We start from the raw sequence: 27,471 nt of genomic DNA on the forward strand, positions 1-27,471 counted from the left end.
TCGGTCGTCGATCGGACAATCAACTAACTCTCCCTTTTCTCTCTTCTTCCTCGCTAATAGTCTCTCTCAATCAAGTCGTTCAACCTCTTCGAATCATGGATCTTCGGTAAGCTCGCGATTCTCTGTCTTCCGTCCCCTCTCGCTCGTCTCGGTTCGAGGATGACCTCAGCGAGCGAGAGCTCCTTCCTCTTGATATTCCTGCACGAATTCTCTTCGATCTTCTCCTTGCTTACTAAACTCGAATTCACTTGTTTTCATGCAAATCAAACAGCGTCGGTGGAAAGTACCGTATTGGAAAGAAGATCGGAAGTGGTTCGGTACGTGTTCTTCTCCTTCCACGCTCCTCTCCTTCTTCTTCTTCCACAGCTTACATAAGTCCTTCTACTCGAAATAGTTCGGAGACATCTACCTCGGAGTCAACATCATCTCGGGAGAAGAAGTCGCGATCAAACTCGAATCGGTGAAAGCGAAACACCCTCAACTCGAATACGAAGCCAAAGTGTACAAGACGCTCGCAGGGGGAGTCGGAGTACCGTTCGTGAGATGGTTCGGAGTCGAATGCGATTACAACGCGATGGTGCTCGATCTACTCGGTCCTTCGCTCGAAGATCTCTTCAATTTCTGTAACCGTAAATTCTCGCTCAAGACTGCTCTCCTCCTCGCCGATCAACTCGTATGTCCATGTCCATGTTACTCTTTCCTGATTCTACTCCCTCGCACAGTCTGACCGAGTGTTGCTGTTCTTTTCGCACAGATTTCTCGAATCGAATACATTCACTCTCGAAACTTTATCCATCGTGATATCAAACCCGACAACTTCTTGATGGGTATCGGGAAACGAGGAAATCAAGTCAACGTGATCGATTTCGGACTCGCAAAGAAGTACCGAGACCCGAAAACTCACCTTCACATTCCTTACCGCGAGAACAAGAACTTGACTGGAACGGCTCGTTACACTTCGATCAACACTCATTTGGGTGTCGGTGAGTCGTCAACTATCCATCTTCTCACAGTCAGGATGAGGACACTGACGAAACATTCAATGCGCAGAACAATCTCGTCGAGACGACATGGAATCGCTCGGTTACGTCTTGATGTACTTCCTTCGAGGATCTCTCCCCTGGCAAGGTCTCAAAGCTGCGACGAAGAAGCAAAAGTATGACCGAATCATGGAGAAGAAGATGACGACTCCTACCGAATACCTCTGTCGAGGATTCCCAAACGAATTCGCAATCTACCTCAACTACTGCCGATCGCTCCGATTCGACGACAAACCCGACTACTCGTACCTCCGCAAGTTGTTCCGTGACCTCTTCGTCCGCGAAGGGTTCCAGTACGATTACGTGTTCGATTGGTCGGTGCAACAACGAGTCGAGGAAGTCAACAAGGACATGGCCGCTCAACAAGCTGCCCAAGGCGCCAAAGTCGCGGCTCCTTCCGGTCAACCCAAGAGACGAGTCCTTCAACCGGGAGAAGTCGAACAAGCTCCTCCTCAATCGGATCAACGAATGCAAGTTTTCAATACTTTTTCTTTCTTCTCCGGAATCTTTCGCTGACGGTGTCCCGCTCTTCATAGGCTCCGTTCTCAAACTCGTAACGCTCAACAAGACGCTTCTCGCATGCGTTCCGGAGGTGAATGGTACTAGATCAAGTCATCGTCATCGTCGCCGTCCAAATCTTTTCCCACTTCTTTCCCGGTTTCCCTTCTCGCATTTCAGCATTCTCGTCTCTCTTCCGTCTCACTCTCCCAGGGGGGTTCAACCCATCCACTCGTCGCGTACGAATGTAACAACAAGCTAGTTTCAAGTCGAAGGTCAATCTTCCGAAAGAAGATTCAGCAAGACTCAAGAAGGAGGAGGAGGTCCTCGGGTCGTCTCGACGGACTCGATGGAGCGTTAGTGATAAGCAGAGGGAATAAGTCAAGCCAAGTCGGGAAAAAACTCAACTCGATTCTTCAAGATTTTGTTCTCGTTTTCATAACGAGATTGAAGAAACCCTTTCCCCGATTCTTGTCTCCTCTCTCTCATCGCTCATCGACACTTTCATCATACACCTCTCCCCCTAATTACTTCTCGCTCTCTTCCCTTCCTCCCGATCCCTTCGACGCTCTGCAAGACTCGGCTTTTCAACAACCTCTTTCTTCCCACTCTTCCTCGACTTCTTCACCGGTTAATCAGTTCTCCCCGCCTATATTTTGTCAGGCTCGTCGACAACTCACCCGTTCATAGAAGAACGTTCCCCCAAGGAGGAGGAGGAGGAAATAGGCGGAAGATTCGAAAGAAGTCGAATAAATCCTCGTCTTCAGCAGCACCAAGCTCGTTCAGGTTCCCCCTTCCCCACTCCCATCGATATACTCTCTACCTCGTCGCCACACGACCATTCTCGTAACACGACGTTGAATTGCGTCCTCCAAGGACTCCGAACCCATCAAAGTTTTGTTCCTGTACCATCATCCCCCTCCACTCCTCAGAGCCTCGTCGTCGTCATCTTCTCCGAACCGACTTGTTCATCGTCTCGTTCCATGGAGTCTCTTTTCTCGTATTTTGTAGAGAAAAGAACTTCGAACGTCCACCGAAAACTCGTTTCCGAATTACCGACCCCGACTTGTTTCTCCCTCTCCCCTCTACCCTCTCGCCATCGTTTCACTGTATTTCTACGTCACCATCTACCCATCGCCGCCCTTCCAGCCCGTTCGAAATTTCGCCGTCTCAACTTCTTCTCTCGATCAATCAGAAGGAGGAGGAGGAGGAATCCAGCGAACCGATAACAAAGGGGGAATGCGAGAAGGAGGAGAGTTGTCGTTAATCGGGGGATGGAAGAAAGGGAGAAAAAGATCCAAGGTCGATTTTTGTATTTTTGTGACCTTGTTCCTCTCTCCTACTCTTTCCCTCTCATCGACTCAATCGACTCTCATCAAACTTCTTCCTCGACTTTCGACTTAATCGCCCCAGTGTTGTCGGGCTCGAACGAGATTTGGAGGAGGAGGAGCGACCGGACGAAAGAAAGGCAGAAGGAAGGGAGATGGAAAGTATTAGGCGGAGTCATTCGAAGCGGAAGTCAATGGACAAAGGTGGAGGAGGAGGAATCGTCATCAACATCTCTCCATTCTCTCTTCCCTCGGGGGTCGACCTCTTCGTCTCCCTCTCCGAGCCTCCCCCAGCCCTCTGTCTCTTTCTCTCCATTTCCCCTCACCTTCTACTTCTACTTTTTAGACGAGAGCTCTTCCGAGCCAGGTTCTTTTTACCGTGAACCTGTTTTCTCCCCTCTCATTCTCTCTCGCGTTCTCGTTTCATGTCTAGTCCCTCCCTCCCCATCTACCTAGTTTTGTTTGCACTCTACTATACTTTTCACGCTAGTCTCTCTCTCTCGCGCTCTCTGAAATCCCCTTTTTCTCCATTCTTTCGAAACCTTCAAGGCGTGCTTTCGCCGAGACTCGAGAGGACACCGCGATTTGATCACTCCGCTTGTATGAGTTCGGGATCGTGCAATGCAACTAGGGACAGAGGAAAACAGAAGCGGAGATAGGATGATTACAACAACCTGAAGAAGAAAGAAGCAATGCGAAGAAGAGGAGGAGTGGGAGCCGACGAGGTCGAAGAACAAAGCGAGCATGCCCGGTCTAGGGTCTCGGTCTGGGAGGTTAGGCGAGCGGCAAAGGAGACTGACCTTGAGAACGACCGAAGTTAGGTTCGAGTCCCATCCCCGATCGAAGGCGAGAAGATTCTTCACCGATCACACACCTTGTCGCTCGCTGATTGAGTCTAACCGAGTGAGGACCTCTTCGAGTTTCCAGAACAGTCCTTCCTTCAATAACGTCGCCCCGATTCCCTCAAATTCCATCACCGCTACGGCTCGTTTCCCTGCTGAATCACCGTTCTGGTCTTCGAAGTATTCCTCGAACGCAGCATCCGGTCGAATCGATCCTCTCGATCCCCTAAGCCCACCGGCCCATGTGCTCTTCCGTGATGTCGGCGAAGTCGGCCATTTCAACGCTAGATCGACCTCCGAGACGAGCTTGTGAATCAGTTCGCCCGTACGTCCGAACGCGCGGAGACTTGAAGATTCGGTACACTCGTTCTCCAGATTGAAGGGGCGGTCAACCTCGTCTCGAAAGAGCTTGAATGCGAATTTCGTTCCCTCGGAAAGTTCATGATTCTCCAATTCATGTCGCTTCGTAGCAAAGTATCCGTTGACCCGTTGCTGCAGTTCAAAGTGTAAGTCGGGGGCGTAGACGACGTTGCGAAAGCACGCTAGTTGGATCTCACAATAGTGACCACCAAAGCCGAGCGTTTCGAATTGTTCGAGCTTCCGCCTCTTGTCGGCGCTTCCCGTTGACGATTCCGAGGAAGTCTGAGAGCCCATGGGTTTCGAGGGACCGGGATCTACTTCTGAAGGTACGCAGAGCAGAGGGTAAAAGGGATTCCGAGTGAGGTCGTTCTCGAGTAGGTTCCGGAACGGCGAGGCGCAGGCGGATGAAGTGACTTCGGGCGAGACGATTGTGTTCGGCGTGGATTGAAGGTTCTGCTGAGGAAATTGAGAGTTCGAAGGGGGATGGACAGGGGCTTGGGATGATGAAAAGGAAGGGGAGGAAGACGATGCCACGCTCGAGAGACTCCGTGTTCTGGCGGCTACTGTGTCGTCGGACATGTCGATACTGATCTCTGTGCGAAAGGGATGTAGACAGAGAAGGGAGAGAACCAAATTTCGATAATTTCGGAGATGGACTCCTCGAGAGGCTCACGAGAGGCAGCTCTTTCAGGGAGATACTTCCCAAGCTTCTAGCACCAACCGGAGTGGCTGAGCGTACATCCAATGAGAGTGCTCACAAATCCAAAGAGTCAGATCGCTTGTTCGCGAACTCTATGCTTCGCGCCATACGCGCTCAGACTGCGAAACGACGAAACCCAATAGCTAGTTACAACAACCTGAACTGCGAAAAAGTAACGAGACATGCAAAGTGGAGAACAGGACGAAAAGCGAGAGGCGAAAAATCGAAATCTTTACCGCTTTCGTTGAGCCTTGAATTTCTATTGACCAAGCAAGAATGAGTCGCCGAGTCAGTCACCGTATCGCGAGACGAAAATGTCCCTCGTGGAGCTTACCCAAACTCTCGCACCTGTCGTGACTCCTTCCTCAGCATTCGGTAACCCAGCTCTATCCTCCTCCTCCGCCCCCTTCTTCCCATTCTTCCCAGGTTTCCCTCCCCCTAACCACCATTCCTCTTCCCTCTTCCCCTTATCCCCTCCTTTATTCTGAACGATCTCTTTTCGTGCTCCCGAGGACATCATGATTTTTTGGAGTTCTAATTCTCGATTCGCGCGTTTGAGTTGAGAGAGACGAGTTTCCCGCGCGGAGAGCTCGGTGAGCAGTTGGGAACGGTGCTGAGAGGCGGATTCGGATAGTTCGAGGAGATCGAGCTCCCGTTGCTGAGCGGCGAGAATGGCGTCCGAGTAGGAGGAGGAGGAAGCTTTCGATTTCCCTTTCTTGGAGGCGGATCTGGGGGTGAGAGAAGAAGAGGAGAGGGACGAAGTGGGAAGAGAAGTAGGAGTTTGTCGTTTCGTTAATAAACTTGATGGGTCGGCGGAACGAACTAATCGAGTAGATCACGATTGTGAATCAGTCATCTGTCGCTCACTCGAGAGAAGGAAGTAAAAAAAAGGAGATAGACCCACCTGCATCGAGATCATCCGTGAAGACTACGTGAGTTCTCCCTGACCCTGAAGCGACTGGACCCGAATCTTCCTCATCTGAATACATGTCCCATTCATCTAGGTCTCCGTTCATCTCTGATGCTTCTGCTTCTCCTTCTTTGGTGGGTTTGATCGGTTGAGGAAGGATATCGTCGACTAGTGAAGCGATTTTCTCTTTCAATTTTTGAACCCTCTACAGTTCGGAACAAGCTCCCTTTCTCAGTCAGCGACACGATTCTTTGTCAATACGTAGTAGAGACTTACGGATTGTTCCATAGTCAACTGAGTTCTAATATACCCCGAATCCTGACTCTTCAGCACTTTAACCAAATCGACCGGCAAAGGTTCGTTTCCCCTCGATTGAATGTGTACTCCATTCTTCGTCTTCTGATTCACCATCGAGTGATAGAACTCGTCCTTGTTCCTCATTGATGCTTTTTCTTTCAACTTTTGAATTCGTCGCTCTTTCGAATGGAAGTCGCGAGCTCGTTTCACATAGTCGGAATGCTTCTCGAGGAGACCGAGTTTCTTGCGGTGTAGGGGTTGGGCTCGCTCCCTGGAGAGGACATGGATGAGAATGAGTATTTTCCAAATAGATGAGCAGAGCAAAGAGGAGGGGAAGAGGACGTACCTGTGTTGGCGCTTCTGCTCGTTTAGTTTGTTGGCTACCATCTTGACTGGACTGTAATCGGTGGAACGAGCAGGAGAAGAGAGTGATGGAAATTCTTCGCTCCCAAAGGGAGCGACATCGCCTCCTTCCTCTCTCCACTCATCTTCCACTTCTCTCGATTCATCATGGCAAGTAGACTCGCTTGTCACTATTCGCTCGAGTATTACTGACACGCACTCGCCCTGGGTAGCTCGTTCGAATTCGTAGTAAAGATGGCAACTTTCGATTCGAGTTGCAACCTACCGATGATATCTCTGCACTAGTCAACAAGGTGAGCTCTCATTCCTCCTCTGCACACAAAACAGTCCGTTCTGGCAGAGGAGATGGAGGGTTGAAAGAAGAGTCGTCATCATTCGACTTTCTCCTTCCTGACCCCTCTAGAGTGCTACTCTGGACCTCGAAGTCGACTTTATCAGACTTGAATGAGATGCTGATCGAGTGCCTACGTGAATAGATTCTCGAAACTTCCTCATCGATCGATCCTGAAACTTTGGCACTCTCGAATCAACCAAGAGGTGGTGAGAACCTCGTATCTACCATCGAAGGTGACTTGCAAACACTCGGAATCAAGTGAGTGCATTTTCCTGCCCCATCCCTTGTCGTTGCGCCGCTCAACTGTCGCGATTGTTGGAAATAGTCACGGAGATCTCCTCTTTGCTTCTTACCAAACCCGTTCAGCTCCTTCTGCACTTTCCACTCGACCGCAATCAGACGCAACGACCCCCCAAGCTTCGAGTTCGAGCTCTCACGGTGCGACTCTTTCCGGGAAACCAGTTCCTCTCGACCCTTCTTCCTCCTCTTCTTCCAACGATCAACCAGTCCCCTCGACTTCGACTGCAAAGACGAATGTAGTGAGGGTACCAGGAGGGAAGAAACCTTGGGAAGAAGTGAAGGAGAATCCGGTTGATGAGTATTGGGAGAAACGGGATGGGAAAATTGCGAGGGAGAAAGGGAAAAACGGGTGTAGGTGCGGTCCCAAGAGTATGTGTGATTACTGTATGCCTCTCGAAGTGAGTCACACTATCCACTCTTCTCCTCGCCGTCAACTGGGGACTGACAGGCTGTTCTTCGTTGAAGCCGTTCGATGCTGAATATCAAGCTTCACAAAATATCAAACATCTCTCTTACCACTCGTACCTCAAGAAACTCCACGCTTCGATCCCCACCTCTGCTCAAGCCTCTACCTACATCCCTCCTCTAGCCGACCCTTCCTACCGAGTTTCGATCCCGTGCGCCTCAGGTTCTCACCCTTCTTGGCCCGCCGGAATCTGTACAAAATGTCAACCTTCCGCCGTCACTCTCTCTCGACAAACCTACCGAATGACGGATCACGTCGAATTCGCTACTCCCGCTCTCATCGAAGGGTTGTTATCGTTTTGGCGTTCGACGGGAACTCAACGTTACGGGTACTTGTTGGGGACTTATCAACCATACGATAAAGTACCGATGGGAATCAAAGCGGTCGTCGAAGCGATTCATGAACCACCTCAAGAACCTCACGCCGATGGAATCACGGTTGGATTCCCTTGGGAGGAACAATCAAAAGTTGAAGCACTCGCTCAAGCCTGTCGACCCCTCTCGGAAGGAGGACAAGGATTACAAGTACTCGGAATCGTATTCACCGATTTGACTCAAGATACTTCTTCGGAGGAATCGAAACGATCGGGAAAAGTTCTCGCGAAACGTCACGCGAACAGTTTCTTCCTCTCCTCTCTCGAAGTACTCTTCTCCGCCTCTCTACAACGACAATATCCGACTCCATCTAGGTTCTCGATCGATGGGAAATTCTCGTCGAGGTTCGTTACTTGCGTCGTTTCGGGAGATATCGAAGGTCAAATTTCGGTCGAAGCGTATCAGGTTTCGGATCAGGCAATGGCCATGGTCGATGCCGATATGGTCGAACCGAGTGTTGATCCTGGAGTCGTTAGGGTGAAGGAAGAAGGTCCGGAACGATACATTCCCGATGTTTTCTATCGTTACAAGAACAAGTATGGATTGGAGGTTAAGGATAATGCGAAACCTTGTTTCCCTGTCGAGTATCTCATCGTCAATGTAAGTACTCCTTCAAGAACTCTCCATTTCGAGTCGAGAACTGACACCGTCGTTTCTCGTTTCTCAGGTCTCTCACGGTTTCCCAGTCTCCCCCAATCCACTCTTCACTTCCCCCACCCCTTTCGTCCCCGAAAACCGCCCGGGACTCTCCGATCAAACCCTCTCCTCCGTCTCTTCCACCTTCATGTCGATCTACCGTTCCCTTTCATCTCCCGATCTCGTCTCCGGTCAACTCAACCTCGAAGGACTCCCCGAAGAAGAGAAGACCAAAGGATTAGAAGCACTCGTGAGCGATGAAGGAGTTATGAAGTTGAAGAATTGGTTTAGTGATTGGCATTTATTGAGGTTTTTGGCCGATTGTGGAATGTTCGAAGAAGTACGTTCAAAGGTCGCTACCATCTCTCTCTTCCTCCACAGAGACTGATGTATTCGTGGCTCTTGAGTACAGGACGATATTCGATTAATGTGTCGTCTCGCTTCAACCTCTTCAACCTCCAACTCTCTCGACAGTCTCAAACTTCTAGCCGAATCTCTCGCGAAATTGTTCAGTTCTCCGAATTGGCAAACGTTCGTCTTAGTCGCTCAAGAACAAGCTCCCCTACCCGAAAAAGACTACCCCGGAAGCTCGAACGGAGGAGGAGGAGAGAAGCAGATGATTGATGGATTCGAGATTCCTCCGGATGTAGGAGTACCCCCGGAGGCGTTCAACAATAACAACAACAACAACCAAGGAGATCAACCAGGAGATAACGCGATGGCTGGAGGCGCAGGGGGGAACGCTGGAAACGACGGTGGAGCTGGAGGAGCAGGTGGAGGAGGGATGCAGATTTGTCCTCATTGCACGTTCGAGAACGCGCCAGGACAACAGGATTGCGATATTTGTGGATTACCTCTGTCTGGTTGAAGAGGTGGAAGTGACGAGGGAAGGAATAATTCGTTTCTGTAGCAATTCCGCAAGATCACATTGAAGTTTTCGTTTCTTTCTCTCTTCGCCACTGCCGAGAGATTTGTGTTCACTGTCGAATTGTTTATTTGCAAGAGGCGTTCTACGCGAGAGTTTAGAAAGTATGTTCGGTCGAATCTGCTCCTCCCGCTGCCGTCGCAGAAGATCCAGCAGAAACGGCTACGAACTCGATGGGGAGATCGTCAGTATCGTCACACAAAGCAAGAAAGATGAAGAGAACCGCTCACCATTGAGTACTCGATCGCTGTAAGAAGCTCCGCTCCATTTCTGGTGCGTGAAAACGTCGCATCCGATCGCTTTTTCCTTCTCTTGAATCAACTCGACGTAAGCTTTCATTCCATCCGTCTTGAAGCGTTTCGCGAGCTCAGCTACTCACAACCAACGAGACTGAATCAGCGCACGGAACGAAGAGAAGAGATAGAGAGATGAGCTCGTACCAGTCGTGACAGCGGTGCTGTGTAATCCAGCGAGAGAAATGAGTTGAATCAAGAACCCTTCTTTACCGAGATCCCAAATGAACGATTTCAATTGTTCCGGCGAGAATCCGTGAGAACCCCAATTGAACGAAGGCGAGAGATTGTAGACGAGCCACCTGAGAGCGAGCGATCAATTTTTCGACACACCATTTCGACGGTGCTAAGAGTATGAAAAACAGACGCACTTGTTGGGATTCTTTTCGCGGATTGTGCGAGCGAAAGATTGAGCTTGTTTGAGATCGGGAGCTTTCGTTTCGAGCCAGAGGAGGTCGGAAACGTCCGAGAATGCGAGGGTACGTTTCAGCGCAGCCTGTACAAAGTCAGAACTCGTCAATTTGACCTCGGAAGAGGAAGAGAGAGAGCAGACTGACGGCCATTCCACCTCGGTAGTGATAGTATCCTTCTTTCGTTCTCGGCAAGTCCCAATCCCATGCGACTTCCTGGCCACAGATCTCCTTCGCGATGACGCGAGCTTCTCGGTTCGAAACGATGATACCGTCTCCGGCGACTCGTGATCTGTACTCGTCGAATTTCGAGGAAGCTTCGGAAGAAGACAAAGATCGTTGAAGGTGTCGTTCGACGGCTATAATCACATGCGCGCGCTCAGCAAAGTCATCGCATGGACGGATGTGTCAACTGAACACTCACCTTCATCGAAAGTGACGAGTTTGACTGAACCCATCCAATCCGCTTCGAGTTTGTCAATTTCCGCACCGCTCTTTCCCTCGATTCCAGCATGCATAATCTCATCCGCCAACGCCTTCTTAGGTCCCTCGTGAGTCTCTACTCCGAGAATGAATTCATGATCCCTCGCATCAGCCGAGCTCGAAAGGAGTTTCGCACTTTCAGCGTCGGTTCGAGCGATCAAGAGAGTTTCGAGTCCCATGATGTCCCATTGAAGTCGAGCGGCAATCAGACGTGAGATGTGTTCCGAGATCGGAACGAGTACCTTTCCAGCTTGGTGACCGCATTTCTTGCCTCCATGAAGTTGATCTTCGAAATGAACGGCAGAAACTCCTGCTTCTCCAAACGCTTTGGCGAGTTTCATGACCGATGACAATCCTCCGTGGCTGTAGACGAGAGAGTGTCGGTTAAAAGTAATTGAAAGAGGAGAGAGAGAGACGAGCTCACCCAGTATCTCCATCTGCGATGATCGGTCTCAAATAATCGATCCAAGGTTGTTTCTCCTTGTTGCCCGACCTCCTCTCATCCCACATTTTCCTATCATGCAACTCCTGAGCCTTCCTCAACCTCTGAACCTGATTCGGTACGGTCGTGTACGGATAATCGGCCAAATCAGGTCCGACCTCGTTGAACCCCGTCGTCAATACCGACGATGCCGCCCACCCAGAAACATACAGAACATCTAAATGTTCTGCCATTTGCGTCATTTGAACCGGATCGATCGCACCCATCGTGTGTAACGGTACTCCTCTCTCACTCGCTCGTTCGAGAGCGGCCCATAATTTCTTCGCAGAGATGTTTGACGCGTGGGTAGGAGAGATCGGTTGAGTACCTCGTTTCGTAGCGACGAGTTCTGCCGAGTAAGGTCGTTTGACTCTAGCGAACCGAGGGGAAGAGAACCATTCCGAAATCGAACTGATTTGGGATTGGAAATCCGCTTCTTCTTCCGCTGCTGAAGGAGGGTCTAATCGGAATAAGGGTTGTTGAGAGGTAGAGGTCGAAGAGGAGCGGGTAGAGGTCATGGAAGAAGTAGGAAGAAGAGTGGGGCGCAGAGGGTGAATTCGGAGGGAACTAGAGGCGAGGGAGCGAGTAGCGGTACTGCGGCTGAGACGTACACAGCTCCTGGAGAGCATGTTGGGTCGTATAGTCGTTAAGCAGGCTGATGGAGTCGGACCTGTGAGCTCATCGGTCAGCCGAAGTTCGTTGATCAAGAGAGAGTGGAGAAACCCCAGAGAGCGTACAAGGAGGCTTGACTATCAAGCGTGAGTGCTAGAGTGCTGAATCGAATGTAGCTGATAAGTGTAAGGCGGGAATAAGCGAAGCGAGGGAAGCGAGGAAAGTAAAGTTCTCTCTCGGACAATTGCGTCGAAAGTTGCCGAGTTGAAAACGAAAACTTGAATGCAAAGTTGCAGAGTGCTAGCACAGCTGTATAGTAACGGTAACGAGGGGGAAGGGGGAAGGAACGAAGAACAAGAAAATGCGAAAAAACGAAAATGAAAATGAGAAAATTACTTGGGTCCTCTCGCTTTCAACTCTTCCAACGCCTTCAACGTCCGTCTCAAACTGAGTGCACCACCTTCCGTCAATACTCGCAGACTCGAGACGACTTTACTTTGAGGAGATTTCGTCGGTTCTCCTTCTCCTCCTTCTTCCGTTGTTGACGTCGAAGAATTCGCATGCCATTCGTCGCTTTCCTCCAGTAGAGCTCGCGATTGTTCGACGATCGCAGCGAGTGCGTTCGATTCAGGCGAGTAGAAGTAATGAGCGATTTCTCGTTCAAAGTTCGCCGGAGGATATTCGCAAGCTCGTCGAACAAAGTTTCGAGTTAAGACGAGGGTTCGTTCGTTGTAGAGTTCGGAAGCGGTCGTTCCTTCTGCCGTCCCCATTTGTTTCTCGAACCCGGGCTGTTCGCACAAAAAGGTGAATATCTTCGAATCAACACGCAGGAGCGCGAGAAGCTTCGAAAGACTCACCTCGGTGAAATAAGGATCTTCGACCATGATCAACCCTTGAATCGAGATCAGGATCTGAAGGATCGAACTCCTCGCCGAGCTCCAAGACTGTCGAACGAAACACCGGAGTCAGCTCGTACTCAACGACTTTGCGAGAAGAGCGATATCGACGACTCACCTCAGTTTTATCCCCTGACCAAGTACCCAACAAACTCAAACAAACTTTACCCTCGGCATACAAGTTCGGTGACACTCTCGTTCCTCCTGCCCAGGAGTGGAAGAAGACTTGAGGAGGTTCTTGAGGGAATTTCGAAGGCGAGAGGAACAGATCGAAGAGGAACGGAGCGTTTTGAAACGGAGTACCGGGAGGACCGATGATGAGACAACGCATGAGGTCGAGTCGTGATTCGTAAGCTCGAACGAGGATGTTTGCTGCACAACAGTGATCGGTCAGTCGGAGGGGTCAAAGCGAGAAAAGGAGGGACGAACTCACGAGGTAACGAGCTGGCCAATACACCATGTTCCTTCCTGACTCGAGACATGAAGCTTTTGCTCGGTACTTGAATCACTTCATTCGAGTAGTGATGATCGGTCGGGACTTCTTCGAGCACTTCGAATCGTTTCCAGTCTTGAACGTCTTCGATATCGGCTGGCATCGATACTGAACTTGCTGCTGCTGCTGTCGTTGTTGTCGCGTCTTCCTGTTCGGCGGGAGTGACGGCAGTCGAAGGAGTGTCGGTAGTCGACTCGACTCGAGACGGAATAGCGGTTTCAAATTCTGTCGACTCCTCCGTTCTTGGGTTCGACCGAGGTACTGACTTCGCATCTTCCTCGTCGTCATCGTCGGCCCAACCTCGGCTTTCCCTTCGACTTCTTTTCCGTTTCCTCGAAAGCGTTCCATTTCCCTCCTTCTCCTCATTCTCTCCTTTGCCTCGCTTCTCCTCTTGCATAACCGTATCAACCTCTCCTCTCTCAGATCCCTCCCCTTCGTCGTCCTCTGTCATCCACCCATCTTCCCCATCGAGCGTCATCTCCTGATCATCGAAATCCCCGTCTCCTCCCGGTCCATCAGCTCCCATCTCTGCCGCAGCTTGCATCATGTCCCCGTGAGGATCCATCCCGTCGTCGAGGTGATATAATCGAGTAACGGGGAAGATCTCCTTCGTGCCATCGGGGAAGCGGACGAGAGCTCGACCGTCGAGGAGGAGATCCCATACTTCTCCGTACCATTTAATCGAGGCGAGCTTGTCGGGAGAAGATTGGGCTTCGGGGGAGATGAACGAATCCGAGAGGTTTTGAGCGTAGGCCAGTCCAAGGGAAGATAACTATTCACATGACTCGAAAGATTCAGTGTTTTCTTTTCGCGATTCAAGTTAAAGAAGAGAGAAGCTCACCTCGAATCTCAGTTGTTCACCATCCGGCATCAACCCGGCCCTCGTTTCACTCTCTCCCAAGCTCGGCACTTCCGGCAGGTCCACTCCATTCCCTTCCCCTTCCCTCGCAATCAAAACCCAATCCCCTCTCCTCACTCCATACTCGTGTTGCGGTGGGCCATGCGGATCAAACTCCATAGCCGAAACTACTTCCTCCTCCTCTCCCTTCTCTTCTCCTTGACCGGTACCGCCTAGGTATTTCAGTCTAATCGTTCGTTTCCTCCGATCCATACTCTGCACCACCCCACATTTCGCCGGTTGAACCCCTGAAAACATCCCCAAATCGCCAGGGAACACTTCCGTCTCGTCGTCCATTACATGGACTTGTTCGAATGAAGAGGAAGGACCGGAGGAAACTGTACCGTCTTGCCAGAGGATTTTGAGGGTTGAGCGGGCGTTGCGGACGGTGTAGATTTGGAAGGCGCGGGGGAAAGTTGAGAGATGGCGAGATGGAGTGGGGGAAGGGAACTGCGAAGCTGCAAACCATACTCCTCGAAAATTAGAACAGAATGTCTTTTTGGTCAAGTTCACGAAGACGAAGGCTCACGATTTCTCGGTACGAGTTTGTCATGGATTGTTCTCAGATGATCCGCTGTGGCTCTGACGAGTTTGAGCTGATCGAGATCGGTCCAATACCGTTTAGGTCGCTGCCAGTCTGAGTCGGTCGTTGAGGTTGAAAGAGGGTTTCGACAGAGCCAATTAACCATGACGGAGAGTTGTTTGATGTCGAGGATCTATCATTGACAACGTCTACGGGTCAGTGAAATCGAGTGATAAGGAGGAAGAGAATAAACTGACATTTTTGACATCGTTCGTACCCAGGAAATTCGATAAGAATCCACCAGTTCTCTCCATCAACATGTCTTGAACAGCCTGAGTTCGAATCAATCAAACCATCAGCTTGTCACTTGCTGATGAATGAAAGAGGAACTCACTTCTGTAGCAGGTCCCACCGAAAGATTCGTCCCAACATCGCAAACTCTCCTCAACCCACCATTCCCCGTCTCAATCATCGCCATCTCGAACACCTCCTCTACCAATCCAACCCAATCTCCATAAACTACATGATCTCCTCGATTGATCCTCGCACTCGCGACTAACAGTTTCGAATCGTACCATTCCTCCAATCGCTCGTGAGGTTCCAAGACGCGTTGGAGTTGGACTTGAGCATCAATGTCGACGATGATTCCTGCTTGGGGTTTCACGGCGGGTGCTCGAGTACCGGGAGCACGAGCAGGGCGAACGATATCACCGCGAAGGAATCCGCGGTCGACGATTTGGGTTGATGATTCGAGCACTTCGGTACGGGTTCCGTCGGGATGTAACACCTCGAGCCAGCCGTGTTGCAGCTATATGGAGTCTCGAGTCAGCATGAGAGTGTAGGAAGAGAAGAAGAGAGGAAGGGAGCTACTCACAGGAGTGAAGTCGATCCCGAGTCTCTTCGCCTCTGCCAAAGCTTCCGGGTTCTGTTCGTCCGCCCAGCATCTCGTGACTACGGCATAAGTCTTCGTACCGTCCTTGTGGGTTACTTCGACGACATCCTCGTTGAAAGTGGTGCAAGTTTTCGGAGAAGGTTTCTCTGGCGTTTCCTCCTCTTTCTTGTCTACCTCTTGAGGATCCTCGACGGAGGTAGACGGTGGTTCTTCCATATCGTTGACGAGGTTCGTGCGGGAAGAAGAGGGGTCAGGGAAGGAGGGTTGTAGAGAGTGGAGAGATCGATAGACGAGGTAAGCAGCCGCGGCTGACAAGAGAGCTTTCGCACTCGATAAGAGAGTCGGCAGCTTGATCAGAGAGAACAAGTCGTACAACGCCAGACTTGAGGAGAAACGGACGAGAATCGAAGCAAGAAATGATCATCAATCTCTCTCAACTCGACCACAATTTGAGATGACTTCAGTCGCGTCAATGTTTGCTACGAATGGGAATGGGAAAGGGAAAGACAAGGAGGAAGAGTCAGCTGGTGCAGTAGCCTACGAATTACCTTGGTACGCATCTCGATCTCTCTCACGACTTTCCGGCTTCTCTGCGCGCGTGTCCTCGACTCTGGACTGACACTCACTGAGAATGCTACTGCAGGGTCGAGAAAGTAAGCAACACATACTGAATCCGCGCGTTGAATGCGAAGTGTAGATCGCTAACTCAGCTTGACCTCTTTCCCTATCGTAGCATCGACCGAGAGTACTCAGTGACATTGTAGGAAACGTAGAAACGATTGAACGACTCAAGGTGATCGCGAGGGAAGGTAATTGTCCCCATATCATCATTTCCGTGAGCTTCTTCCCTCCTCATCTTCTTCTCCCGAACCTTTTGCTCATCTGCTCGCACAAGGTAGGGATCTCCTGGTATTGGTAAAACGACGAGTGTGTTGGCGCTTGCGAGGGAATTATTGGGGGATCATTACAAGGAAGGAGTGCTCGAATTGAACGCTTCAGATGAACGGTTCGTCCTCTCCTCCCTCTTGCTGACTCTGATTCGAGCTGTGTCACTAAACATGCTCGTCTGCTCTATAGTGGTATCAATGTCGTCCGAGAACGAATCAAGACCTTTGCACAAAAGAAAGTGACTCTTCCCCTCGGTCGACACAAACTCATCATCCTCGACGAAGCCGATTCGATGACTTCCGGCGCCCAACAAGCCTTGAGGAGAACGATGGAATTGTATGCGAATACGACTCGATTCGCGTTCGCGTGTAATCAGAGCAACAAGATCATCGAACCGATTCAGAGTCGATGTGCGATTTTGAGGTATTCAAGGTTGACCGATAAGGAACTGTTGAAGAGGTTGATGGAGATTTGCGAGATTGAAAAGGTGGATGATCCTCTCCTTCACTTCTTCTCTCCGACGAGCGATGAGCTGAGCGAGTCGATCGTTCTCGTTCAGGTTCCTCACAACGCCGATGGTCTCACCGCTCTCATCTTCACTTCCGAAGGAGACATGCGTCAAGCCGTCAACAACCTCCAATCGACCTACTCCGGGTTCGGGTTCGTCGGTCCCTCCGAAGTGTTCAAAGTTTGCGATCAACCTCATCCTTTGAAAGTTCAACAATTGATTAAAGATTGTATCAAATCGGAAGTCGATCAAGCCATGTTGAAATTGGAGGATCTATGGGATTATGGGTACTCGGCGGTCGATATCGTTAGTACGCTGTTTAGGGTCGTGAAAGGGATGGATCAGATGCAGGAGAAAATCAAACTAGAGTTCATCAGGGTAAGCACTGCCCATCTCTCTATCTCTCGCTTTCTTCCAATTGATCTGAGCTGATCATCGCGTTCCGACGCATACAGGAGATCGGTTTCACCCACATGAGGATCCTCGAAGGAGTCTCAACCGTCGTTCAATTGGGAGGTCTAATCGCTCGACTCTGTCGAATCTCCATGAGCCCTAGTCTTTTTGAACTATCTCGTCGATAAGACTAGTCCCAACCCCCGAGTTCTCCTCTACGCTGGATCGTCAAAATTCACCTCGTTCTCTGTCTTCTTTGCCGTTTCGTTTTGTCTCTTTCGCTCTCTCCCTGTTTTGTCCTTGTAAAGAAAACGCGCAATTTCTGTCTCGACCTCTCTCAGTTTGCGCTTCTGAGGAAAGTAACGAGGTTTTTACAGGCGGAAGACGATTAATGAAGCGAGTACGAAAAGGAACGAAATCACAACGACAGAAAGGAAGCGAAGAAGTACACGAGAGAGAGAGAGGACGATAAGATGGCGAGTAATGGTAAGAATCAACAGAGAAGGCAAAGAGAAAAGAGTGAGGGAACTGATACAGACATTCAAGGAGGGAAGATTTGACGACAAAAAAAGAAGAGAACGATTCGGGAAAAGAGAACCAACAACAGACTGCAGACTAGAAGAGACGAATACAAGGAAGGAAGACGGTACATAGGGAGATAAAGTAAGGGGAGACAAGCTCAGAGGAACAAAGACGACATTGGTGGCGAAGCACGTTCGATCGAAGCGGTTGGTAAAGGGGCGAATTCGAAGCGACTCGTGTAGTTACTCGTCGCCGCAGTCGAGCCGACGAAGGAAGGAATGTTCGGGAGAACGTAGGAACGGATCAAAGTCCTGACGAAGCGTGCGATCGAGTGAGTTGAGCCTTCGAACGAGAATCTCCGCGAGGTAAGAAAAGAGATGCTCACGAAGCTCCCCAGCCGACTCCGACAAGTACACCACATAGCCCAACAAGATGCCAAACTTTCAATTCGACGGTTTTTCCCGTCAACCAACTGAACCAACCCTTCTTTCTCTGCCCGTCGGGAGAGGATTCCGATTCAGCGGCTTGTTTTTCGAGTTGGCGCTTCTTTGAATCGGGAGAGCCTTGTTGTTCAGATGAAGGAGATCTTGAGCCTTCTGCTCCGGACGAGAGTTCCCCTAGAGTAGGGACACTCTCGCTCGCTAATGCTGGATCTTCTTCCTCCTCCGTCTCAACTCCGTCCCGACCGAAACGTAAAGCAGGGGTTGACGCAGAGTGGAAAGAAGGGAGAGATGGAGGTGGACGGGTAGTACGAGTCGAATCGAAGGAAGTTGGAAGGGATCGAGTGTGAGAAGCTCGAGGGGATAAATCGGAGAAAAACCTCGCAGCGGACAGCAACTCAGCGAACGCTTCATCTGTATACGCTCAAATACGTCAGGTGATTGGGCGATTCAGGGCATGAAGCGAGAAATCCCCTGACCTGGTTGAACAGTCTCATCCTCGACATCCGTGGTCCCAGCTCTTTCTCCTTGAGTCCACCCACTCTGAGCCGCTAACATTCTCGCCCTCCTACGTTCTTCCAAACTCGCCGGACCCGGTTGCGGACTCATTGAGTTATTGTTCGTTCCTCCTCCTCCGGATCCTCCAACCATACTCGAGCCCATACCTCTTCCTCTCGTCGTGCCTCTGCCTCTTCTTCCTCCTCGACGTCGAGAATAGACAGGTGGAGAGTCGGAAGAAGGAACACCAAGAGGTCGAGACGGTTGAAGAGGAGAGAAGAAGGCGTCGTCGCGAGAAGTCGAGGAGGAGCGGTATCGCGATCGAGAGGGGATTGGAATCGCTCGAGAACCGGTCGTCGTATGGGGAGATAACTCCGTTTGATTGTCTTCATCGTCGGAAGAAGTCGAGAGGACGTCGTCTTGCGGAGTCCCGCGAGTCGAAGAGAGGAATTCGACGTCTTCTTCTTCTTCCTCCTCTTCGTCTTCGAATCGAGCAGCAAGGGAAGAAGCAAACGGAGACGGTCGATGCGTAGGCGGGAAAGAAGAGCGAGGTGCAGAGTAAGATGGAGCAGAAGAGGAGCCGTGAGGAGCTGAAGTGAAAGCCGATCTAGGCGTCGAGAGCAAGTTTGCAAGCGAAACTTGGGACATTTGAGGAGTTTGAGACATCCCCGTATGAGCCGGTGCGAGAGATAAGATCGTAGAGAGACTGCGAGCGTGAGAGAGTCGTAAGTGAGCGAGATCTGAGAGACGAAAGAGTTTTGTTCGAGCTCACCTCGATCTCAAAGCGTCTTCCAACATTGACCTCTTCAATTCCGGATCTCTCCTCCGTTCACGGGTTCTCCCTCTTCCTCTTCCATTGTCTCCCGCATCTTCAAACGCGCTCGAATCCTCATCATCCCCTTCGACACCGCGACCGAGCTCTTGTTCTTCCTCGACTGAACGTTCCCTTCCTCTCCTCGACATTGATCTCGCGTACTCCGATGATGAAGTAGAAGTAGCTCTCGGAGATAAAGGTTGCGAAGTCGGATTGAGGACGATCTCGACGTCTGAATCGGCGGATTGAAGGTGAGCCTGTTGAATCGATTCGAATTCTGAAGCTGACGAAGGTGATGAAGGGGACCCTATCCTCTGCCATGGACTCGAGTTTCCAGCTACTCAACCGTAGATAAAAGAGGTTGATCAGCTCAAGTTCGAGTCGTCCCCACTCTTGACAAGTTGTGCCGAGGAGTCGGAGAGAGGGGAAGATCGAGCTACGCCATCTCTCTCGAGACTCAAAGTGGATAAGGCTTGAGGACTCACCATCTTCACTCTCTACTCTGTGATCTCTCGCTCGAGTCGTCCTGCCTCGAGTCGGAGTCGTGCCAAACTGTTGATCGTCCGACACTCCGACGAACCTGCCTCGTTCTCGTTCGTTGCGTTGTTTGATCTGTCTGACGCGTTCTGGATTGATTGGACTGGATTGTAGAAAGTTCATATAGCGGTCGTAAGAGCGTAAAGTACAGAGGAAGAGGAAACAGAAGAAGAAACCAAGCTCGGCGCGCGATGACCTCTTCGGCTTGACAAATTTCTGTAGGTTCTGACACCACTGGACTAGGCAGCTAAGCTCGCAAATCTAGGCAAGCTGGTCGCGTAATTTCCGCTGAGCGAAGAAATCTTCCGAGAGATTCAGAATTTGAACTTTGTGTGCTTGCCCTCACCGCGACCCTACCAGCTCTTGACGACTCCACAGACCTGCCACTAGACTTACGAACAATCCTGTGTCAACTAACCACGCGTCCATCCACTCGGCGTTCCACCTCTTCCTCACTCCACTCTGATCCATGACCTGTGCGAGTCTACGAGCTTCAACGCTCGTTTACTTGGCATGGTTCGGTCTACTGTTCCTACCGAGCGTACTCGCGTACCAAGTACTCGTATCCGATCAAGACACAGTGAGTAGCCAACCTCGCATTCTCTCTTTGCTGTGCTCCAAGTCTCTCGAATGCTGATTCTCCTCACGCTCCTTCAAAGGTGAGGCAAGTGTGCAGTGGAGTATGGGCAAATAATGAGCTAGGGAAAGGAATACAGGATCCGTACATTGAGAGTGAGTCCTCTTTTTCGTCTCGTTGAACCGAAATGTCAAACGTATCGCTGATTCTCGACTGTCGAGCAGTCTTGTTCGCTCCTGCTTCGAGAGGACAGTTAGCATTGGTGGTGTTCGAGTGGGAGGATGCGAAGTACCTAGGGAAAGATCCGTCAGGAGAGAACAAGTTGAACGATTGGCAGCAAGACGTGAGTCTCTTTCTCCTTCAGTGCGGGAATGGCTGTCTTGCATGCTGATCGAGGGAGGATCCATATGTAGCGTATCTACGTCTGTACGCTCGCCGCTCGTCAAGCCGGACTGTGCGAATACTCCCAACTCGGCAAATTCATTTCGACTTCTCCCACAAACACTTCTGGCTCGATCTGGACCGCTTCAGTTCGATTCGATCCGGTACCTTCCGCACCTCTTGGAGAAGATGATGCGAAGGGAAGTGGACCTTATCGTTACGAGGTACCGAAGACGGGATATTATTGCGTTGGAACAGTGCCGATCTCGTTGGAACAATCGAGGTACAACAGTACTTATGCTGGAGTGGTCGACTTTGAGACGAATTACGGTGGACATCTACCGGGAAGCGAATATCCTAAATTACCTGTACGCTCTCATAAATTTTAGCGCTCGACTTGAACTTCAAAGCTAAAGCCGTCATTCGTGTACAGTTCTTCAAATACCTCTCGATCACATACATCGCCCTAGCACTCGTCTGGTTCACCTTCTGTTGGTTCAGCCGGAAAGATCTCATTCAACTTCAAACCTACGTTTCGTTCCTCGTTGTCGTCCTCGTTTTCGAACATATCCTCAATTACCGCTACCAAGTCTACCTCAATGAATATGGACATCCAGGAGTCGCCGGAGCTTACTTGGTCCTCCTCTCGGTGATCGGCGCTGCGAGGAACAGCACCAGTCTTTATCTGTTGTGTTTGGCGGCGATGGGTCTGTCGATCGTGAGACCTAGTCTGGGAGGCGCGCTCGCTCGAGTGAGGTTACTCGGGCTGTGTCACCTTGTCTTTGGGATCCTGTCAGTTCGGATCTCTCTCAATATCACTGGGGTCGAAGTTGGACTGACAGAAGATTTTTCCGACAGCTATTCTCTCGGCTCGAGCGCGATTCCGGTCGACTCGGCAGCGTTCTTCATCATCTTCTTTGTGATTCCTCTCGCGTTCACTCTAACGGCTTTCCTGACCTGGATTAGTGAGTCTTTTCCCACAGTTCGAATCGCATTCTCTCACTGACTGAAATTGGTCTTTGCAGTGTATTCCCTCACGACGACGATTGCCGATCTAGGAGCTCGTCGTCAAACCTACAAACGAACGAGTAAGAGTTTGACACAGTGCTCTGAACCAGGATGCGACGAGGACTTACGTTTTCGGTTTCGCAGTGTTTGTTCGACTTCAATACATTCTCTTTGGATCGATCTTCATCATCTTCCTCTTCTTCGTCGTTTCGGCCGTCTCATTCTCTTCTCGACTCCGTTCCGCCTACCCCTCGCAAACCTGGAAACACCGATGGCTGATCGTAGAGGGTTGGTCTTCGATTCTCTACTTCCTCGGTTTTTCCAGCATCGCCTTCCTGTGGAGACCCTGCAAGAAGAACCGAAAGCTGGCGTTGAGTGAGGATCCGATGGCAGGAGTGAGGGATCCGGAAGATGAGGCGGGAATGTACGACGTTGATGCATTGTTACCGAGAGGAGAAGGGGAAGAGGATGGAGCGGATGAGTTGAAGGATAGTTACCCGATGAGAAGAAGATCTACGTCTTCAGTGAGGGAGACCGAAGGAGTTATGTTCGAGGTTGGAAGTGATGATGAAGACGAAAGAGGAGGAAGAAATGGGAAGGGTCGGTATGAGGAAGACGAGGACGACGAGAGGCGGAGGTTGAGGTACTCGGACGACAGACAGCTCGATATCACGACGCAACACGAAGATATGAGCCCGACGAGCTTCGACGCTCCGCCTCCCGAATATCGCAGAAGCGACAAAAACGACTAAAAGCCAGAACTCGTTACGATATCCTCGCACTCTGTCTGGTTCTGACTCAGTGATACCCTCTTCACCATCTGTTGTATCTACCCCTACTCTTGTCAGACTTCTCCTTAGACCTTTGTCGGATTCAGCACCCTTATTGCGAAAAGAAATTTGACTTTCGCTCTCTCATCAGTCAAAGTCCGTTCTCGCAACGCTCGATCTGTTTGATTCTTCTGCAGCACATGCACTGTGTTCGAAAGAGACGAAACAGCAAAGCGGAAACAAGCAGAAGAGACCGAAAGATTTCGTTCGGCTCAGCCGTTCCCCTCTTCAACTCGACTCCGACTTCGACCATCCGAGGTCGTTATTCGACCGTAAATACATATCCTTGAACCAGAATTACCCGCACATAACTTCGAAAGGAGCAGCCGTAGAGTTTCATCTATAAAACCGATTCTCGTTTCCAGAACCTCTCCACGTCCATCTTTCACCATGACGAACGGCCGAAGCACAGCGGAAGTGGACAGGGTGCGCGAGCGGGAACCTCTGCTGGCCGGGCACAGCAGTGAAGAGCCAAAAGCACCGACTCCTCTCCCAACCAGTGCGTGAACTCCCTCCCTAACTCGTCTTGGTGCAATCCTAACCCTTCGTGAATGAGCAGCGCAAGTCCTCGTCCTCTGCCTCATGCGATTCGGGGAGCCGATCGGTGAGTCACTCGATCAGCGCTTTGGTTTCTTCGCTAATTCCTTTTCTCTCATCAAGCGTTCACGGTTATCTTCCCTTTCGTCGCTCGCTTCCTCGAGGATCTCCACGTTACCGACGACCCCTCGAAAATCGGTTACTACGCGGGAGCAATCGAGTCGATTTTCGCTCTCACGACTTTTCTAACAGTTCTCGCATGGGGACGCCTGTCAGATCGAATCGGTAAGCTCTTCACCACTACGGAACGAATATTTTGAGCTCATTCATCTACCTTCATAGGTCGAAAGCCCGTTTTATTGATCGGATTGCTTGGAGTGACAATTTCGATTATCGCCTTCGGCTTGTCACAGTCATTCGCTGCCCTCGTCATCTCAAGATGCCTCGGAGGTGCACTCAACGGGAACGTAGCTGTGATCAAGGGAACGATGGGGGAGATTACGGACGAATCCAATCAGGCGAGAGCTTTCTCGTTCTTACCCTTGGCTTGGAGTTTGGGATCGGTGATAGGGTGAGTACCGCTCTCTCACCTCAACTCGACAGTCTCATACTGACTCTTTGCATGCAGACCTCTTTTGGGTGGATACCTGAGTCATCCCGCTGAGCGTTTCCCGCGATTCTTCGACTACCCTTTCTTCGTCGAAAACCCCTACGTTCTACCCTGTCTCGTCGGAGCCCTCTTCCCCTTCCTCGGCACACTCGTAGGATTCTTCTTCCTTGAAGAGACCCTCAAGCCTTCCTCGGCGCTACCAATCAAACCGGATCGAAGAAGCGCGAAACGACACGGTCGATTCGTCGTAGCGACTTCGACAACAGTACCAGCTCCTCCTGAACAACGACGACTACTCGAAGAGGTAGAAGATCCGGACAGCGGATACAGCACTCCGGCAGTGCAAGGGTCCCGTGATGACCTGAGAGCAGAGATCACCGCGGAAGAAATGGCCGCGGAAGGATCAGGGCCTGTTAGGCCGCCGCCTTTCAAGGCATTGTTCACGAAACGAGTCGTCGCGGCTCTTACCACCTATGTAGGTTTCCCCCCTCTCCTGTCATCGCTTCTGTCCTTTGGCTTGACGATACATTGGTCTTCGTCAGGCTTTCCTCGCTCTCGAAACAGTAGCTCTCGACGCTCTCTTGATTCTGTTCTGCTACTCGCCGACTCGGATAGGTGGTCTCGGTAAGTCTCTCATTCGTCTGAGTTGTCTCGCGCTGGAAAGTGCTCAATTCTGGACTCCTCGTTCCCATCAGGTTTCCGCGAGTCCGACATCGGTACCGCTCTTTCACTCTCCGGCCTTTCAGCTGTCGCATTTCAGCTTCTTCTCTTCCCGCCGCTTCAGAAACGATTCGGAACCGTCAAGCTCTACCAAGGCTTGATGACCATGTACCCAATCGTCTTCGCCTTGTTCCCGGTTATGAGTGCAGTTCGACATGATCGAAAGGCGGTATGGATCGTCATGGTCGTCTTCCTCTTACTCAAGTCGATGTGAGCCATTTTCTTCCTTTCGTCCTGCTGTTGCTCAGAGAAACTGAGGATTCCCTTTCAGCGGTAATATGTCGTACGCATGCAATATGCTCGTCGTCACTGACTCTGCACCCTCGAAACGACTCCTCGGGACGCTGAACGGAACCGCTCAAATGTGCTCGTGAGCTTGCCCTTCCGCGCTCCCAATTGATAGTATTTCAGCTAATTCCAACTCGAACGGATTTCGTACAGATCGTTGATGCGCTCAATCGGACCTACTTTCGCCTCGAGTTTCTTCGCTCTCTCCGTTTCGCACAATCTCGCAGGAGGACTCTTGGTTTTCCATTTCATGATCGTCCTCGCGGTGATGGCAGCTGCAAGTACTCTCTGGCTACATGAAGGAGGTAGAGCGAGTAACGAGGAGGAAGTGATAGACGGGGACCAGGTAGAACGATAGATCAGGGAATGAAACGTCCGGTTCCACTTCCACCTTTCGAGGAGTCACAGCGAGAGAGAAGAACGATCAGATCAGACGGAACATGAGCTATTTGCAATTGCGAGGATAGAGGGAGATTGGGGCACTGAACAGAGAGAAAACTGCAAGGGAGGCGTACGAAACTAAACGATCAAGCTTAAAGTACTTTTTTGAGGGGAAAGAGAGGGACAATGAGCGAGGGAGAGTTACTGCAAACGAATGAACAACAGAGGTACGGAAGACGGCTAGCTGGCAGAGGGAGAAAGACTCGTGGGGAGGAAAGAACAAACGAAGTGATTGAAAGAGAAACGATGACGAGGTACGAGCAGGTGCAACTAGAAGCGGAGACGACGATTCATAGACCCCACTTCTCGACGGCACGGCTCCATCTTCTCCCTTCTCGACTGAGAGGTCGCCTGTTCTTGTCCATCCGACCCCTCTCTCGTTCCTTGTCTCGTTCTCTTACCTCGACATCGAGTTTGCCCGTCCCTTCCCTCTCGGGTACGACATCGAGCGTCGAAACGTCCTGCCTTGAACGTTGAGGTTTGATTCGAGGAAGAGAGCAACCAGCGATCTTGCGATGATGATTATCGAGAGCGTCGATGATTTGAGCAGAGAGTTGAGAACGCCACAGTAGTCTCGGATGTGGGTTCCTTCCACGAGGTGTCGAAGATCCAGAGTTTTCGCGAGAGGCGACGGGAGAAGGAGCGACGGATTGAGTGTACGTTTCGACGAGTTGAGAAGAATAGCTGTCGAGATCGTGAGGATTTGTCGCCGTAGTCGAAGCGGTGGTAGTCAAGGAAGGAGGTTGATTCGGATCGTAAGAAGGGCCGGGGTAGGAGAAGGAAGCCGTGACCGGTGCGTAGCGATATTCGGGCAATTGAGCTGTATCCGCAAGTTTCGTTGATTTGTTCGGCGGCGGAGAGTAGAGGGCTTGCGAAGTCGACGTAGCGGGAGATCCATCTTCCCACGACGTTTCACTGTTGCCGAGTGTTGCTTGTCGCCTCCTCCTCAGGGCGTTCTCTGCCTCCTCGAGTTCGTCGTCCATCCCTCCCGCTGACGATTCCGATGACGATGCGCTCGACAAGCTTGAGCTACGAGAAGAGCTACCATCTGTGACGTAGACGAGTCCATCGTAGCGGTTGATGGGAAGTTGATCGACCGTGTCCTCCGTTTCTTCTTCGAATTCGTCTCCCGCGGTGTAGAATTCGTCTCCCAAGTCGCTTCTGTAATCCGCATGGTAGCCCTCGTCGTCTCCATCCTCTGTATCGTAGTATCCTCCTTCCTCGACCATGACTCTTCCGCCAGTGAACGAAGAACGTCGCGAAGAAGATGTTTCGGAAATTGTCGAAGGGTGAGCGATTTCGGCAGGATGAAGAGGTTGGACGCTCAAGTCGTCATTGTAAATTGATCGTGGGTAGCTGTCGTTGGTCGAACGAGAGGTGGGGTCCGAAGTTGCGACGTGTTCGACGAAAGAAGTTTCGACATTTTTGACGGGACCTGTGCTCGACGACGACGCCAAAGTCGACGGAAGTAGTTGTTTCCCTTTCTCGACGATCGTTCTCGCTTTCGCTTTCGCCTTGTCCTGTACGCATCATCGCGAATTCCGTCGGTCAGCTGAGATCCAGAGGGTTTGCAGGAACACTGACGCTCGTCTCTCGTTGCCTGAGCTTCTCGGGCGGTAAAAACGACGGACTCACTTTCGCGTTCTGTTTTCCTTTGTTCCCACCTTGCTTGTTCTTCTTCCCTTGAGCGTGTTTGGGCATACAGGAAAGCCGAAGAGAGAGAGCGAAGGTCGGGAATCGAAAAGGGTACCGCCGATGAGAACAGGTGACTCTTCGAAAGTGCACCTTGTGCTGTTGAAAGTGAGCTGAGATGGAGCTAAGAGGTGTCGTATAGCCTATGTCGAGCTTGCTAGGTCGTCCCCTGAGATGGAAGAGAGGCTTTGGGAGGTTGAGGCAACGTTGAGAGCAAGAGTTCAAAAACTTCTTGGGCGCACAATTTCGGCTCGCTTCCCCCCCACGGTTCGGTGGACTCTGAACGCGACCAAAGCTTTTCGACGTGTCGCTGTGACGTCCAATTGCAGTCTCAACGAAGGAGAGCGTACCCAGAATCAGCTCGGCGGCGAAGCGAGAAAAACATTCGAGATTTTCGACTCGAGTCGCTTCGTTTCCTCTCTTCACAACATTC

At 50.9% G+C, this 27,471-nt stretch overlaps 11 protein-coding genes across 11 annotated transcripts; 5 read left to right on the forward strand and 6 right to left on the reverse strand.

The window, feature by feature from the left end:
• Window positions 1-95: 95 nt before the first annotated feature.
• Window positions 96-1,646, forward strand: HRR25 (serine/threonine protein kinase HRR25; the record flags this gene model as incomplete). Its single annotated transcript, XM_076628235.1, has 6 exons — window positions 96-106; window positions 272-317; window positions 395-673; window positions 755-983; window positions 1,051-1,510; window positions 1,577-1,646. The coding sequence occupies 6 exons, from the start codon at window positions 96-98 to the stop codon at window positions 1,644-1,646; spliced, it is 1,095 nt and encodes a 364-aa protein (XP_076491636.1).
• Window positions 1,647-3,732: 2,086 nt separating this feature from the next.
• On the reverse strand, window positions 3,733-4,647 carry JCM6883_007405 (uncharacterized protein; the record flags this gene model as incomplete). The annotated part of the gene is made up of 1 exon (XM_076628236.1): window positions 3,733-4,647. The coding sequence occupies one exon, from the start codon at window positions 4,645-4,647 to the stop codon at window positions 3,733-3,735; it is 915 nt and encodes a 304-aa protein (XP_076491637.1).
• Window positions 4,648-5,000: 353 nt separating this feature from the next.
• Window positions 5,001-6,362, reverse strand: UTP11 (rRNA-processing protein UTP11; the record flags this gene model as incomplete). The annotated part of the gene is made up of 5 exons (XM_076628237.1): window positions 5,001-5,027; window positions 5,103-5,590; window positions 5,673-5,883; window positions 5,955-6,246; window positions 6,322-6,362. The coding sequence occupies 5 exons, from the start codon at window positions 6,360-6,362 to the stop codon at window positions 5,001-5,003; spliced, it is 1,059 nt and encodes a 352-aa protein (XP_076491638.1).
• A 123-nt stretch (window positions 6,363-6,485) lies between these two features.
• Window positions 6,486-9,316, forward strand: NPL4 (nuclear protein localization protein 4; the record flags this gene model as incomplete). The annotated part of the gene is made up of 7 exons (XM_076628238.1): window positions 6,486-6,504; window positions 6,573-6,631; window positions 6,815-6,930; window positions 6,998-7,370; window positions 7,438-8,412; window positions 8,480-8,788; window positions 8,861-9,316. The coding sequence occupies 7 exons, from the start codon at window positions 6,486-6,488 to the stop codon at window positions 9,314-9,316; spliced, it is 2,307 nt and encodes a 768-aa protein (XP_076491639.1).
• Window positions 9,317-9,470: 154 nt separating this feature from the next.
• JCM6883_007408 (uncharacterized protein) lies at window positions 9,471-11,669 on the reverse strand (the record flags this gene model as incomplete). Its single annotated transcript, XM_076628239.1, has 7 exons — window positions 9,471-9,535; window positions 9,604-9,744; window positions 9,814-9,968; window positions 10,038-10,162; window positions 10,224-10,435; window positions 10,501-10,922; window positions 10,984-11,669. The coding sequence occupies 7 exons, from the start codon at window positions 11,667-11,669 to the stop codon at window positions 9,471-9,473; spliced, it is 1,806 nt and encodes a 601-aa protein (XP_076491640.1).
• Window positions 11,670-12,044: 375 nt separating this feature from the next.
• Window positions 12,045-15,570, reverse strand: JCM6883_007409 (ubiquitin-conjugating enzyme E2; the record flags this gene model as incomplete). Its single annotated transcript, XM_076628240.1, has 9 exons — window positions 12,045-12,440; window positions 12,510-12,596; window positions 12,667-12,920; window positions 12,982-13,813; window positions 13,883-14,397; window positions 14,469-14,655; window positions 14,720-14,794; window positions 14,857-15,270; window positions 15,337-15,570. The coding sequence occupies 9 exons, from the start codon at window positions 15,568-15,570 to the stop codon at window positions 12,045-12,047; spliced, it is 2,994 nt and encodes a 997-aa protein (XP_076491641.1).
• Window positions 15,571-15,808: 238 nt separating this feature from the next.
• Window positions 15,809-17,331, forward strand: RFC4 (replication factor C subunit 4; the record flags this gene model as incomplete). The annotated part of the gene is made up of 7 exons (XM_076628241.1): window positions 15,809-15,906; window positions 15,998-16,007; window positions 16,088-16,189; window positions 16,254-16,360; window positions 16,432-16,729; window positions 16,802-17,128; window positions 17,206-17,331. 7 exons carry the CDS (start codon window positions 15,809-15,811, stop codon window positions 17,329-17,331), a joined length of 1,068 nt encoding a protein of 355 aa, XP_076491642.1.
• Window positions 17,332-17,822: 491 nt separating this feature from the next.
• JCM6883_007411 (uncharacterized protein) lies at window positions 17,823-20,077 on the reverse strand (the record flags this gene model as incomplete). Its single annotated transcript, XM_076628242.1, has 5 exons — window positions 17,823-17,976; window positions 18,051-18,519; window positions 18,585-19,309; window positions 19,376-19,754; window positions 19,903-20,077. The coding sequence occupies 5 exons, from the start codon at window positions 20,075-20,077 to the stop codon at window positions 17,823-17,825; spliced, it is 1,902 nt and encodes a 633-aa protein (XP_076491643.1).
• Window positions 20,078-20,423: 346 nt separating this feature from the next.
• Window positions 20,424-22,672, forward strand: JCM6883_007412 (uncharacterized protein; the record flags this gene model as incomplete). The annotated part of the gene is made up of 8 exons (XM_076628243.1): window positions 20,424-20,534; window positions 20,614-20,686; window positions 20,756-20,874; window positions 20,945-21,280; window positions 21,346-21,704; window positions 21,771-21,877; window positions 21,938-22,000; window positions 22,065-22,672. 8 exons carry the CDS (start codon window positions 20,424-20,426, stop codon window positions 22,670-22,672), a joined length of 1,776 nt encoding a protein of 591 aa, XP_076491644.1.
• A 468-nt stretch (window positions 22,673-23,140) lies between these two features.
• Window positions 23,141-25,263, forward strand: JCM6883_007413 (MFS transporter; the record flags this gene model as incomplete). The annotated part of the gene is made up of 9 exons (XM_076628244.1): window positions 23,141-23,249; window positions 23,310-23,354; window positions 23,411-23,572; window positions 23,630-23,858; window positions 23,916-24,372; window positions 24,440-24,521; window positions 24,593-24,827; window positions 24,889-24,987; window positions 25,059-25,263. The coding sequence occupies 9 exons, from the start codon at window positions 23,141-23,143 to the stop codon at window positions 25,261-25,263; spliced, it is 1,623 nt and encodes a 540-aa protein (XP_076491645.1).
• Window positions 25,264-25,636: 373 nt separating this feature from the next.
• JCM6883_007414 (uncharacterized protein) lies at window positions 25,637-27,047 on the reverse strand (the record flags this gene model as incomplete). The annotated part of the gene is made up of 2 exons (XM_076628245.1): window positions 25,637-26,866; window positions 26,982-27,047. The coding sequence occupies 2 exons, from the start codon at window positions 27,045-27,047 to the stop codon at window positions 25,637-25,639; spliced, it is 1,296 nt and encodes a 431-aa protein (XP_076491646.1).
• Window positions 27,048-27,471: the final 424 nt, after the last annotated feature.

This window comes from Sporobolomyces salmoneus (genome assembly GCF_050403485.1).
Source record: "Sporobolomyces salmoneus JCM6883 DNA, S_salmoneus_JCM6883_v1_ctg1, whole genome shotgun sequence".
NCBI lineage: Eukaryota > Fungi > Basidiomycota > Microbotryomycetes > Sporidiobolales > Sporidiobolaceae > Sporobolomyces > Sporobolomyces salmoneus.